Here is a 14,919-nt window from a genome sequence, read left to right on the forward strand (position 1 = left end):
CATTAAGGCTAGACGAACGTTTTACATTAATAAGTATCCCTGTTGTAGATAACTACCTATAAAGCATGACCTGCTCATGTGATCACATGTTTTGTCCTCTGACTACACATTATGTCACTGACCAATCCAAGTCAAACGATTTATTCAGGTTGTAATCTGTATGATGAGGCCATGAAAACAGAATAACAAGTTTACCAAAGTCCTTTCAATCCGGAAACTCAAATCTCACTGGAATGTCTGCTCCAGAAACAGATTTTCATTGCATAAAGCCTCTCTGAGCGGGATATCGTCTCTGTATCCCCGTGCCTTATTCCTGCTTACAAACCCGTTGAGTAACTGTGTGTTTCGGAGCATTTGGTATCGGGGTAACCATGTTCCTAGTGACGAATCTAAAGCCAAGTCAGCGTCGTGCCCTGAGAGAAATAGGTCTCCGATTTAAAGTGAACTACAGCGATGCATCATCTTTCCGTAAACTTCACAAAAGGCCACAAAGAGCCGACATCACACCAGCGGATTCATTTATCTTCTGTTAGATTTTGCTCTGACGAGACCTATAAATCACACACACACTTCGAAGGTGATGTAGTGAGGCTACAATGCCTCGTCTTTAATGGAGCGTTTTAATTGTCAGTACACTGAGGTTAGGAACCTCGAAGCCCTAACGAAGGCTAAGAAGCAGTTATTGTCATGTTTACCTTCAACGGACCATTTCTGTACAAATTGGACATTAATAACAACAACAACTCTATACTATGAAGTACAACCAATATACACTGTATAATATGGCTATGTACTACATTCATGCAAAGTAATTTATGGCTTTAACATGTACATACTCTTCATTGCAAACATGCAAAACCACAGTTGTGCATATTGCAATCACTTCTATTGAAGCTGGTTCATTTTTTGACTATTGTAAAACAGTCACTATTTTAAGTGTGGAGGTGTCATAACTAAGTTATTAACATTATTTTGGATTATGACGTTCAGGTCAGGTCAGGCTAACATGAAGCCGTTTCATTGACGCGTTTGTACAAAGCATCTAGAACAAGTAGTGCAAGAATGCATCAACAAAATGAAGGCCATGCTGAGACACATGTCTGGTGTTTGAGCCGATAAATGAAAGTAACTAAGAGATGCTAGTGAGCATTATATTTATGTAAGAATGAAGAAAACAACCCACATAATTGTTCCGTGGAAACCACATGGATATCGTCAATCTCACAGGAGAACGATTACATTACATAGTTATACAAGTATGGAATACTTGAGGTAAGAGACCAACTAAAGTCTCTACACTGCTTTCATTCTTCGTGCTCATCTTTTCAACAGACTAACGCCTGGAACATGAAACTTGGAGTGTATTTGTATTAACATGAGACGTTGTGTATACTCCGCCGGGGAGGTTCAGAAAAAGTAACAATTCTCCTCACCGGTGGGGAGAATTACTGGAGGCCTGCAGTATAACAGAAAATATATTTTACATATCTGGGAATACCACCATCTTTAAAGTCATGTTATTTCACTTCTTTCTAGCTGTGCTGGTTTAACTCTGTCATATTGCATAGAAGTGGCACATGAACAGTTTCTACTTCCCTTGTTGATCAACCTCTGCTTGCAGCACTAATTCTGTACAATCCCTGCTACAAAAACTGATCCAAGAACAGTTAGTTACCACGGTTTAACCCTGACCTCGAATAATCAAGGTCCTGGATTGTAATAATGCTGTCCTTTCGGGTGTTTCAGTGGACTGTCGGGTCCTCTAGCCCTGGTCAGTGAGGTAGAAACCTAACTTGGCCACAGTCATCTCTCTGCGGAGACGCGTCACCTCCCAGAACATCTGCTCCGCTGGACGAAGGCAAAGAGACAACAACAAGAAAAGAGACAACACGTCAGCTGCCTGAACAAAACCCGTGTTGGCAAAGCAAGAGGCGAAGGAGGCAAAACAGAGTCATACATAGAAAATAACATGATATTTAAAACACACGTCAGTATTAACTTACCATCGTGTCTCACCAGGCCCTGCTGGATGTAGCGGATATAAGTAAAGAAATTGCAAACAGCTGTGATCTAGAAAGGCGAGATACGGACCAGGTCACATGTAGCAACACTTAATGTGCGTCTACCGAAGGTTGCAGAGACGAAGCGATAGTTACCCGTGCTCGGCTGGAAGGAGAGATGTAATAGTAGCTCCCCTTGTCACCAAGTTTAATGCGATGTCGGCAGAGGCGCGACATGCCGCTTAATGCACATTTTCTACAAACAGAGAGATCAGTTGTCAGACAATTACGGCTTCAACACGTGAATACACACTTGTCACTGTTTAAATCACAGCCAACACGAGTAAAATCCCTTCCGGCAGTGTTAACAACAAAACTTGTGCAACTTTGAATTAAGACCGAAGTGAAAACACATTCCAGACACAAACGTTTTAGAAGAGAAAGAGCAAAAAAGAATAGTCGTGCGCAATCAGAGAACGTTAGTCACTGGAAGAGGAAACGGTTCATGAATATATATTCACACACACACATGCAGAAGTCATTCATTTACAGATTTGTTTACAACCTTTCAGACGCCTGGATCGGTGGACTTCATGCTGTCGTAATTTGTGTTAGTGAAAAGCAAGTGATTGTTCCTGAGAGGACTTACGTCTCTATTCCTGCCCTAAAGCCACTGGAAAGAAAAGATGATCTTAAATCAGACAGTGATTAGAAATGTGCCTGTTCATTAAACCCCTCTCAGATACGTGGGAAGACAGTGAAACACCTTCTATGACCACTAATCATCAGGAGGAATCACAAAACCAAAGAACAGTGGATTGTCAGTGCTGATTCAGCCATTGTTTAGCAGTGAATGGTGAAAGAGAGGACACATTGGCAGACGACGCGTCGTCGTGATAACTCACTTCGGTCCGCCACACTCGATAGCGGCGGCTTTGACCACCGGCAACGCCGACATGGCCACCGGCTCGATCGTCAGAGAGTTGTTTTCCACTGCACTCTGCACCAGCTGCGACAGCTGTGAAGAACAGTTCTCAATCATGTTAACATGACTTTAAACTAGGAGTGTCGCAATATACCGGTACTTTGTTATTTAAAAAATGAAATATTAGTATCCTGTTAACAGTCTAATAAACATGTAATAATATTGTGTAAATAATCCAGTGCCTATTAAACGGTTACAGACTCTCTCCACATCCCTACACTCGCATTGAGTGGAGGCCTAATTGCAATGGTCTGTTATTCAGAGCAGCGTTCTGCTCTAACGAAGGAGGCAGGAGTGTAATAACGTGTAAGTAATCCACTCTCTCCCCACATCGCTACACAAAGACTTTGAGTGCAATTCATTTGCCAGAAAACAGACTAAACACACAATAAACAAAGAGTGATGGCATTCATTCGCATTGGGGGTTTTTAAAACTAATTTTCCGTGGCTATTGCAATAATATTGTTATCATGAATTCTTTAGACCACGACAATGGTGTAGTGAAAATGTGACAGCCCTACTTCAAACAATGAAATGTAACAACGGCAGTGGTGGATTCTGACCTCAGATCTGGTGAAGGAGAGGCAGGGTCCGATGTCTTCTCCGTAGATGCGACTCAAGAAGACAGAGGAGCGCTCTACACTTGGATTCTCCTTCCACAGCAAGAACTCTGCATACAGAACAGAGTCCACCTGGAGAAAGAAAACTCACTGAGTAGACCGCAGAAAAAGACAGCTTTGGTCGATGGGTCCTCATTTGACTTTTCAAAATCGAAACAAGGTTGAAGTAGTTTGGCACGCGTTTGGTGCGTGTACGACCATTTAAATCTATCGGTGTACTTAAGAATAACAGCGTCAGACGTTTTCAAGGAGTTTTCAAGGAGTTTTCAAGGCGGTTTCAAGGCATTTGGGCCCTTATGAGGCCTGGTCGAAGAGATGCAGTTACCTGTCTGCTGTCAGTGCACAGCCCCTCCCCCCGCTCCGAGTAAGGGTCAGTTGTCACACTGACAGATTGGCCAGGAACAAGGCAGAGTATCAGAGAAAGGAGAGCAGGAACAGCAGGCTGAGAGAGGAAGAGCGACCAGAGACAGAGAGGAAGAACAAGTCAGGAGAGGTTAGTACTGGGAGAAAAGAAAAAAGCCAAGAGAACTGGAAACAGAGATGAGGGAAACAGAGAAACGCACAAAGAAGAAGCAAATGCAAACGTCATTAAGGTTACCTCTCGGTCCTCTTTGGCCGCAATGGAAACTGAGGAAGGTTTTGGCTTTCCAGGTGAAGATGTAAAGGCACCGCTCGCGCTCTTATTGCGGACGTGGCGTGCCGCTCCCCTGGTTCCTGGCGGCTGCAGCTGTGGATGCAGCTGGCGGTTCGGTGAAGAAGGTGTCGATGTCAGCACCAGAGTCTTGAGTGCCGTCACCTCGGCTTGCAGAACATCAATCTGGGAGCCAGACGCAGTAAAAGTACAGTGGGAAAAAAAAGGAAACGGGGAAAGTGACAAAAGTCTGACGATGGAAGGAAAATCAATAACAGCAACTTTATTTTCTGACATCAAACGTATCTCAAAGAAACTTAAAATAGCAGCTGCCAATTTTTAAGACACATCAGTTCAATTAAAAAATGGTTCAGCTGCAATGAATGAATTTAAATGACACAGTTTGAGCTGCAGTACAGAAACAGAGACACGTCATCACACACCTTTCCCTGAGCCTCCTTCAGTTGTTTCTCCGCTGCTGCTTGTTTGACGTTAGCCTCATGCACCATCTTGTGTGCTTCCTGTTGCCATGAAGATTGTCACAAAGTTATCTGTTGTCCATTTATACTGTGGTTTTTGAAAAAGGATGTCTGAAATCCTTGATCGGGCATTGTTCTTGATAATTCACTAATTATGAACAGCAAATCTGTTAAAGCAGTAATAAGTGATGAAAACATCAAAGATATGACAACACAAAACAAGCTTTTGTTTACTTTAAAGTCATAACTGGGTATATGTAGGTGAAAGTACAAGTGAACGTCTGTGTACATTTCATATTTTAAAATACATAAATTGTTTTTGTGTAATGTGCAAGCAAATTAAATAAAACAAATATCCACCGTTTCCAGTGTCTCCAAATTGAGGATTTCTCGTTCTACAATTGTTAAATTAGAGTCCTATGATTTCTGCGATGTGGAAAACACAAATGCAATTGGGAAATTTGATGATACGCAAGCTAAGCTGCTTCTCTCCTTTACAACTTCTCACAGTTGGGCAACTGTGAGAAGTTTTTTCTCAAACAACATGATTAAACAACATGTGCTTAGATCATAAACAGATTGTATCGGGCCATATAAATTATGTCTGGGTTTCAGACAATCAGACAAAACTAGACACCTGGAAAATCTTGATGAACATTTCACTATTCTCTGACGTTTTAAGGATTACTTGATGATTGCATTTCTGAGGCAAGAAAACCAAAACTATGAACCACAAGAGGCTGAAACTTTCTGTCGAGCTGAGGTGAGCCGACGAGTTGATAATTGACGAGATGATTGTAATGCATCACAGCATCACATCACTTGATTGTTGCTTACTTCAAACAGACTGGCAGTCAGCTCTTCCAGCTCCTGCTCCAGTTGGTTCCTGACCTGCGACAGACGCTCACACTCCTTGTCCTTTAGTTTCAGTTCCTGAATTGTGTCAGAGAAAAGTTCACAATCACATTTAAGGAAGGACATTTGCATCGTCAACGTTTTTGTCAGGTCACACAATGCGTTGCGTGTCCATGTGCAATAGCATGAAGTAGGTTGCAACACCTTCTTTGCAGTGTCCAACTGTTCCCTGAGGATCTCCGAGCCCTTTTCTCGAATTTCTTTTTCTTTGATCTCCAGCGAGGAGCTACGAAGCCGGGAGAGGCCGCCATGGTCCCTGCCTGAGATGGGCCCAGCCTTGCCTCCTCCCTCCACTCTGGACTTGGGCTCTGGATCCAGATCTACCAACCTAACATGAAGAAACATAAAGATTTCATGTCCACTCCTGAAACTGAGTCGTTATAAAGACAGGGTACTATGACATTAGGTTGATGTCATGATAATGACCCACAATTCATCTTTCCTGTATGCTTTGCGTTGTAGGTCATTGTGTGTGTGTCTCAATTGTGGGTGCCAAGGAGCTGCAGATGTAAATCAATTTTTAGGGTTTTACTTTTAACTTTAAGATTTATTTTAAGATAACTGTTGTTAACATAACATTTCAACCTTATGCTATATATTGTACATTATGACTTTTAACTTAAAACCAGTTTAGTGTTGGAGTTTTCCATTCACACATGGATCAACAGAAAGTGACCCCAACAAAGAACATGAAACTATGAAGTCATCACTTTCATGTAGGACTGGGTGATCATCAGCAACAATAAAAGACTAATTGGTATTCATTCGGTACACCTGGCTAAAATAAATGAAATCCTTAACCTGACAGTAAGGTTATATTGTTCAGTTTTTGGGAGGCTGTACTTTAGTGTTTCTAATATTTTGTCTACCTCGTGTATAGCCAATGTTTCAACAAAAAGAAAATGATGCAATAGGAAAATGTCAGCCAGTTCATGAGCCCAGAGAATTATTGTTAATAGGATTTAATGCAAGGATGTTTTCGTTTTCAGCAAGGTAAACCTAACAAACCGAGAACTGCTAAACCTGTGAAATACACAATTTAAAATGTTTACAACAACAGCTTACATTACATGACAGTCATTTAGCAGACGCTTTTATCCAAATGTTGTACTGAACAACAACACTTTATAAAGTTCATTCAAATGTTTCCCACTTCAGGTTTCAAACACTGTTTTCTTATCATCAGTTTAAAATAGACAGCAGGATTGTGTCTGGCAACATAAACATATTTTCATTCACAGCTCTGATGAGGAATCATTTCCCCCCTGAGTCACTGTCAGTGGAAACACTTGAGACCTCTGCGAGACCCCGGACCACAGGTTTAGACCCTCTGCTAGTGCACGAGCAATCGCAACATTCAAACGTTTGAAAGCTTAAAGCTGCAAAAAAAACGACCTTGACCGACCCACAAACATTAACCGGGGCGTTCCGCTATAGTCGTTAGTTAACAGTTAACGCTGCAACTTTTTACAGCGGGTAGGTTTCCCTCAGTGGCCGCCCTTACCCTGTCAGTGTCCCGGGACCGCAGATCAATCGCCCACCCTGGCTGTGTGTCTGTCAGCGTCTCCCCTCCCGCGTCCTTCAGTTGTTGTTGTTGTTATTAAATTAACAAATACTGTAAAAACTGAGCGCACCTTAGAAACCGCAGCTGTTTTAAATCAGCGGAGGAATGCGGACGCTGACGTAGACGACCGACAAGAACAGCAGCGATCTGCTGAGAACAAAAGAAACGATTTTAAAGTGTAACGCAGACTTACAAAACACTTTTTCCAGCCGCGGCCGACACGGTTTCGCTTCTCATCCCCGCGTCCTTATTTACAGGAAGAATTTTTTTAAAAAGCGAGTGTCTCTCCACTCCTGTTCTGCCCTTTACGCACCGGTCACATGACAGCGCATCCACTCCCAACGCCCTCACCGACAAAACCCGGGCCGGTCCTCTGCCGGAGCACAACAGTGCGCACCGCGCAATAACCTCGAGCCAACATCCAGAGTAAACCAACACCTGATACGCGTACCTGTTTATCTGTAAGTGGGAGCACGTGCGGCTCTAACAGTTAACCCCTTCGGGAAACGAGGGGGGTGAAGCCCTAAACATTGTTCAGTAAACATAGAATCATTTCAAAGTGGAGTATCGTGGCCTGATTGTCCTGCTGAATCTCTAAGGAAAGAAATGTGGCGCTGCACCACTGTTTGTGCATTATGTACAGTTTTTCTTTACTTTCTATGCTGGAATACCTGGCGTCAAACCTGCTGTCTTTAAGTATGACACATATAAACAGAAGCACATTAGGCCTACTAAATAAAAAGGAAAATGACTGAGGGATAATCTTCAAGACAGGGGTCTAGATTGAGTAAAAAAGCAGGAGCAACTTTCAGGCCCTATCATTTCAGATGATATAATGTTGAATTAAAGCACAAATAACACACAGTGAAGCCCAAGTTTAGTTCCCAGCTTTGCACAATTGGAGGTCCAGCCTACAGAGTAAATGTATCGTTTAAAATAAATGGTTTCTATCGTTTCCATGTTTTATTTTTGCAAACTAATTCCTTGATAATACACATAAAATAAAAAAGATGTAGTGCAATCATGCAGCATCACTAAAACTAAAAGCACAAAATATATTATAATTTATCTGTTGCCTACAGCCAGAGGCCTTTGTTTCACATCATCCTTCATCTCGTTCTCGTGCCTCATTTCCTGTCAGCTCTCCACTGTACCCTCTAATAAAGCAACAAAAATACAATTGAAACAAATCCTGATCTGACCTGCAGGAGACCCACGGACTGAAAACCCGAATGTGTGCTGAACGTGCTGCATGGAGTCTGATGGCTGTAATGCAGAATAAGACTTCATGCGAAACAAGCCTTAGACGACATCATGTGTTGTTGGAGTTAAAGTAATAACTACATAGTTTACATATGTAGTCATTTGACTTCACCACATGGCTGCTACCTAAATGTGATGGGCACCATTCTAAAAGAATCAATCTTCACGATGTTCCACTTCACATCATGTCTAATTGAACCACATGTGGGAAGTTGTTTTTGTACTTGTTGGCTACATAAGATAATCATCTCGTCTGTAGCTAAAGGTGGTACCAACAAGGCAGAGAGGGAAACACTTGAATCCTTTACTGCCATTGTGCTCAGCTTTACAGGGAGCTCGTCAGAAGTGAAACGATCTAAAACGACGCTTAAAAAATACATTTTAAACCAATCGTGTTCCGCCCATACAGGTCAAATCAAACTCATCTTTTGACACTCACCGTCCGACCATGCAGCCTTCCTCCTCGGCTTCCCTGCTGTACTTGTGTCTGGCGGCTGGCGGTCCCAGGGCATCAGATGTGCCGAAGAACACTGCAGAGGAATACACTGCTATTCCAGATCTCCCTGCTCTGACGACTTCATATCCTGGACTGGCTGCCGTTGAAGACGGGGGAGAAGAGGAAATCTGGACGCTGTGAATTCCCTCAAAAGCATCCATGTCTCTCTCAGGCTCCTCGGGAACTTGTAGACGTCTCCACTGAGGTTACAATCAGTTTGTCAAATGCTTTTAGTGGTGTTTAGTGATCCTGATATACCTGCGGGTGCCAAGCACAGACAATTCAGAAGAGAAAGAGTTTCATCCTGGAATTTAGAATCACATGAAAACTAAAAAAGTTTCACTCAATAAACCTCACAGTCAAAGTCGTTCAGTAGCCAGTGGACGAGTCAAGACCTCTGCAGTGTTTGAATAACTTACACACGTGCCAGAGGAGCTCAGGCTCTTTTATTTGCCGGTTCTCATGCTCAAGGAATGTGTTTCTTTGTGAGATATCCAGTGTAAACATTACTTCAACTTAAGTTAGGACAGTATCATACACGAGAAGCTGCGAGAAACGTAATCCAGGATGATTTAAGGACAGCAAAAATGCACAGAACGTACTCACCAAAGTGTTCAAAATTGATGTCTAGTCGTTGCAGGAGCATCACAAATCTGTCAAAACAGCTGAAATCGTGCTTTAATAATCTCAAGATTGAACTCTGTCCGCACTTCTCTCTGCTTTTTGGTCTCCTGGTTAGACAGGAAGGGTTAATCACTAACACCCTCTGGCCAGTTAGAGTACAGCTGTACACATTTCTTCCAGCAGAGAGAGAGGGGGGGGGGGGGGGGGGGGGGGGGGATGACACACAGTCTCACCTGATCAAGAGGTTTCCATGAGGAAAAACCGAATGACACAAAATGAATCAATGTTCCCTGTATAGGTGTGAACTGAAATCAAGAAATGAGAATACGTTCAAACAGGTTGTGTGTTCACCAAAAGCCAGAGATAGTGAACTGGGTGTTCCACCTCGAGTAAACTGCTTTCATAGAGTTATATTTCCAAAATGTCAACACAACTACTCAGCACTCGTGCCTTTCAGCAACCAATTTGTGGCAGTGTGGGCGCTCTGCTGTCCTCAGATTTGTTGAGATTAACAGGACCTGGCCTCACAATGCAGCTTTGTTGCTGAAGCAGATTAACACATCAAGTGACCGGAGGTGTAGGAGTCCCCTGCTCTCTTTTTCTTTCCGGCTTCCTTTTTTTCCCCAACATCATTCCAACGAACGCTGCGGCTACACATCTCGGGCCACAGTGACTCCGATGGACAGACGTTTTCATGTTGCGTGGTAGGTAAAAACTTCACAGCTTTGTGTTTGAGGCCCTCGCATGTTGCATTTGCCTGTTGTAGCCCCGCGAACATCTCCTCAGATGTATTGGTGTGTTTCAGATCTATGAAATAAGGGAAAATATTATTTAAATGTGCAGAAAATGGAAAATCAGTATCAGTTTATTAAGAGAAACCAAACATGTGGATTAAAGAGTACGTAGAGAAAATATATGTTTTTTTTTTACTTTATCATTTTAGATTTGTGACCAAACTGGCCTTATGAGATCCAGGCTGATCGCTGACGTTGAGCTGAGACGAAGCACAGAGAACACAGCCACACTGGTTTGCTTCATGTCACAACACAGTCACCCAGCAAGTTGGCCAGCAAGCAGCAATGACTGTAACGTACTCTCACAGGGTTGCCGATGCAGGTCTGGGGACCTTCTTTCACCTGCTTCTGCGTTGGAAGGGCAGCATTTATAAACTGCTCTATAGAGAGCTCATCATCTTCACTCTTCTCTACTACTTCTTCAGCATTGTTTATAGGTACTCTCATAGCAGAACTTCAATCTTCTATATTTTTTTTTACCTAAACATCTTTGTTACGGGTCACTTAGATTTAGTTCATTGAAGAAGTGTGACCGAGGTACTAAGGAGGACATTCTGTAGTTGAAACTTCAAACTACGTAACAGAGACACGGTTTCTAAATAATTATTATTATTTCTTTGGCATTTCTGTACTGAAATTTTGTGTTACTTATCGGCCGATATATACGCCCGATATTGACGATAAGTATCGGCTAATATCAGAACCCGGACCGATTTATCCGCTCCAGTGGCAGCGTTACTTAAAGGCGCTATGTCTACGAGATTGAGAGCATTTCTGTTGCCTCTCAGCGGCTCTAAACATGGCTGAACAATGCAATGTTCTCATTTTAATTTTGAGATCCACGTCATGTTCTACACAAGAGTTTTTGAGTTTTTTATTAAATGGCTTTACTTTATTAAAACAGACAATTTTCTCATCTTGATAACATATGGAAGTCATTACAACATGCCTATGTTACAATGAGAACACATTTTTTGTTTTAATAGGATAAGTTGGTGTGTTATTTTAGCAGTAAATGTTTCTTGTTTGTGATACAACAACATACAAAAATTGATGTAATAAGAAAAGTTTTATGCAAAAAACGGATTCATTTGGGATGTTGTATGTTGGACCAGAAAGTGTCACAGGGCTCACCTCCCTGTGTTTTAGTTGTAATGGGCTCAATAGATGTTTCCTTCACCAGGTTTGTGCTTAACGATGACCAGAAGAGGCTGTTTGAGAAGCTGTCGATATACTGTGACCGCTATGCAGAGCTCATCCCGGTGTCTTTTGTGCTGGGTGAGTTGAGGCTGACTGTTTCATGGATCTACATCTCAATCTAAGACCATTCTCCTGGAAACGATCACAGGAGGTTGGCATGCACTTCTGTACTTGCAATGTTCTTTTTTTTTTTGCCAGGTTTCTATGTCACCTTGGTTGTGTCCCGTTGGTGGGGCCAGTTTGAGAATGTCCCCTGGCCGGACCGCTTGGCAGCATTAGTGGGTGGTCATGTTCGGGGAACAGACGAGGCCTCCAGGCTGACCCGACGGACTCTGATGCGATACGCCAACCTCTCTGGTGTGCTCATCTACCGCTCCGTCAGCACGGCCGTCTACAAGAGGTTCCCCACCATGGAGCATGTGGTGCGGGCAGGTACAACGTGGCCACGAAACCACCAAAACTCACTGTCGCTGGTACCAGTCATAAGACAACAACATCAAAATCTGCTGAATCTGTTTGCACTATTTAAAAGAAGAAGAAAAAAGAAGAAAACTGTGTAAGGTGGTCCAGCATGGAACCGGTTGAGACTCAGTGTATTTGTACTATTTGTATGCTACATGCTACTGATGTAACGGCTGAGTAAAGAACTACAAACATGGAAACAAACGTCTTAAATGCTTTGTCTCTTCGTGTCATTCCTTTATTTCCATGCCGTGTTTGTGTCTCTCAGGTTTGATGACGTCCGATGAGCTGAGGCACCTGGAGGACTTGCGCTCTCCTCACAACAAGTTCTGGGTTCCCTGCATGTGGTTCGTCAGCCTGGCTCTGAGGGCTCGGACTGAGGGTCGCATCAACAACGACGTGGCTCTCACAGCCATTCTCACTGTAGGTCATCAAGTGCATCTGTCCGCAGGCCGAAAGAGTTGAACATCATCACTGCTGTTCTGCTTTTTTCCCTCTGTTCAGGAGTTGAACAGTTTACGGGCAAAGTGCATGAAGCTGTATGGTTACGACTGGATCAGCCTGCCTCTTGTCTACACTCAGGTTTTGTTGATATACTGTGTTGTAACTGAAATGTAGTAGATGCATTTGCGATTGAACAAATTGAATGAACAGTTCTTGTGTTGTGATAAATGTGCAATGATTAGGTGTCTAAAAAGAGATAACACTGCTCATGGCGATGTAGAGCTTATATTAGGCTGCTGGTGGGCGATAGAGAATGACATTTAGTGTGTCACTCTAATCCGAATCATCGTGGACCTAAAATCATGAACTCAGTTTGTCAAATTAGAAATCTGACCAAGCAAAACACAATGAGTGCACAACAATAATGCAAAGACTTGACAAGAGACCGTTTCCTCAAAGGGAGTTGTGAAACACGCGTGACTCGTGTTTTTTAACCAGGTGGCCACAGTGGCGGTCTACAGCTTCTTCCTGGCTTGTCTGATCGGTCGTCAGTTCTTGGATCCAGCTCAAGGCTACTCCGGTCACGATCTGGACTTCTACCTGCCCGTGTTCACCCTGCTGCAGTTCTTCTTCTATGTTGGCTGGCTGAAGGTGAGGTTCAAGTCACGCTGATGCTGCACAAGAAATGCTCTTCATTTGTCCTGCCGAGCTGTATTGTGGTGTCTTTCTGCTCGTGGTCTCAGGTGGCTGAGCAACTCATCAATCCTTTTGGAGAAGACGACGACGACTTTGAAACCAACTGGCTCGTCGATCGCAATTTACAGGTTTGGATTCAAACTATTTGCCACTTTCACATCAGCCGCAGACAGAGGCGGTCTTATTCTTCCTGTTTTGATTTGTCTCTCAGGTGTCCTTGCTGTCGGTGGACGAGATGTACGACAGCCTGCCGCTGGTGGAGAGGGATATGTACTGGAATGAGTGTGAACCTCAGCCTCCCTACACTGCTGCCAGCGCTGAACATCGCAAACCCTCCTTCATGGGCTCAGCCCTGGATATCAGGTTCAGTAATGTTTTTACTTTCTGGCAGACAATTCTAAATACCGAGAAATACTCTCCCAACCATATAACCACCCATTTCATCTGAACTAGTGTTCCCAAGGAGCAGATGGAGTTTCAGTCCAATCTGGAGCAAATTAAAGAACACGAGGAAGCCAACTACTCCACCCCGCTGCTCGGAGGGCTGGGCCGTGTCCTCGGTGTCCAGTCCCCTAACTTTCCTCGCTCCTCCCGCGTCTCTCTGCTGCGCCGCCGCCCTGGAGCGCCACTGAGCCGCTTCCCTCTTTACCTGCACCCAGAGGCCTCATTGACTCCACCGCAAAGCCGCCAGCCTCTGAACCACGAGCGAGATCCAGACTATGCCTTCTCCACCATGCCCCTGAATGAGAGACCGGGTTTCTACAGCTGCCCACAAACACCCATCCACTGTGTGCCCCCCGCGGTGCCTCGCCCTCGACCTGCCCGGCGAACTCAGAACGAGTGGAACCGCAGCTGCAGCTCCCTGGCTCCTCAGATGGCGGGCTCACAGCCGCTGCCCCCCGACACCCCCAACCACGTCCCCCCACCGCCGTCCTCTGCTTTCCCCTGGCTGAGTGAGGATGGCGAGGTCCAGAGTGCCCCTATGTTCTCGTTCCCAGACCCTCCGCCTGAACTCAGACCTGAACACGGCGTGCTGTCTCGCCGCCCTCCACCACCGCGCCTTACTCTGGACACCCTCCCCTCAGCTGACAGCCAGCCCGGGCCCCCGAGTGCTCTGACTGCAGGAAGCGGAGGAGAACGGGTGTTCTCGTTCACTCCTCCTTCCCGAACAGCAGCTACAAATCCCCATAATCCCAACAGCAGCTCTGGCAGCATTAATGCAACAAGCACCAACGTGACGGGAAGTCTCTGCAACGGTACAAGTCACACTCATTTTAGTAGCCATGGGAATTTCAGCACCAACATGAGATCAAGCAACGGGAGCACCAATGGTGGGCTGAGCAACAACATGGACACCGTTTCCACTTCGGCGCCATCGCAGCAAGAAACCAATCAGCAACACTCGCCCAATGACTCAGGAATCTCATTGGCTGAAGGAGAGCTGCTGGGCGTTTTGGTGGACGGTGGCGTGAAGAAGGCGGCAGGAGGGAAGGAGCAAGAATGAGAACACAAGGTGTGACAGACCGTGGGTTTTGTATACATGTGGCATTCAAAGTATTTCACACAAACGTGCACAAATTCATGTTACATCTGAACCGTATTAGTCATCTGGAGCCCTACACACAATAGATACGCATGTGTTGCAAACAGTAGTTAATCTCTACTTTGTTAAGCTCTTATAGAACAATTAACCTACTTGTAAGAGATTTAACCCTCAACATGTGAAGGAAAAGTAAGAAACTAGTT

The 14,919-nt window shown here is 44.2% G+C and overlaps 2 protein-coding genes across 3 annotated transcripts; one reads left to right on the top strand and one right to left on the bottom strand.

Annotated features, from left to right (window-relative positions):
- Positions 1-578: 578 nt before the first annotated feature.
- Positions 579-7,492, bottom strand: rab3il1 (RAB3A interacting protein (rabin3)-like 1). Of its 2 annotated transcripts, XM_079275848.1 has the most exons (11): positions 7,388-7,492; positions 5,775-5,958; positions 5,553-5,648; positions 4,680-4,757; positions 4,204-4,422; positions 3,549-3,677; positions 2,906-3,018; positions 2,650-2,673; positions 2,157-2,256; positions 2,004-2,070; positions 579-1,848 (listed from the first exon to the last, which is right to left on the bottom strand). In XM_079275848.1, exons 1-11 carry the CDS (start codon positions 7,429-7,431, stop codon positions 1,763-1,765), a joined length of 1,140 nt encoding a protein of 379 aa, XP_079131974.1. In that variant the 5' UTR covers positions 7,432-7,492; the 3' UTR covers positions 579-1,762. The 2 variants fall into 2 exon arrangements, with proteins under 2 accessions (XP_079131974.1, XP_079131975.1); XM_079275849.1 differs by lacking the exon at positions 2,650-2,673.
- A 3,164-nt stretch (positions 7,493-10,656) lies between these two features.
- best1 (bestrophin 1) lies at positions 10,657-14,677 on the top strand (the record flags this gene model as incomplete). Its single annotated transcript, XM_079267882.1, has 9 exons — positions 10,657-10,808; positions 11,555-11,649; positions 11,770-12,003; positions 12,302-12,456; positions 12,538-12,615; positions 12,976-13,128; positions 13,221-13,301; positions 13,385-13,536; positions 13,627-14,677. 9 exons carry the CDS (start codon positions 10,657-10,659, stop codon positions 14,675-14,677), a joined length of 2,151 nt encoding a protein of 716 aa, XP_079124008.1.
- Between the last annotated feature and the right edge of the window lie 242 nt (positions 14,678-14,919).

This window comes from Melanostigma gelatinosum (assembly GCF_949748355.1).
Source record: "Melanostigma gelatinosum genome assembly, chromosome: 1".
NCBI lineage: Eukaryota > Metazoa > Chordata > Actinopteri > Perciformes > Zoarcidae > Melanostigma > Melanostigma gelatinosum.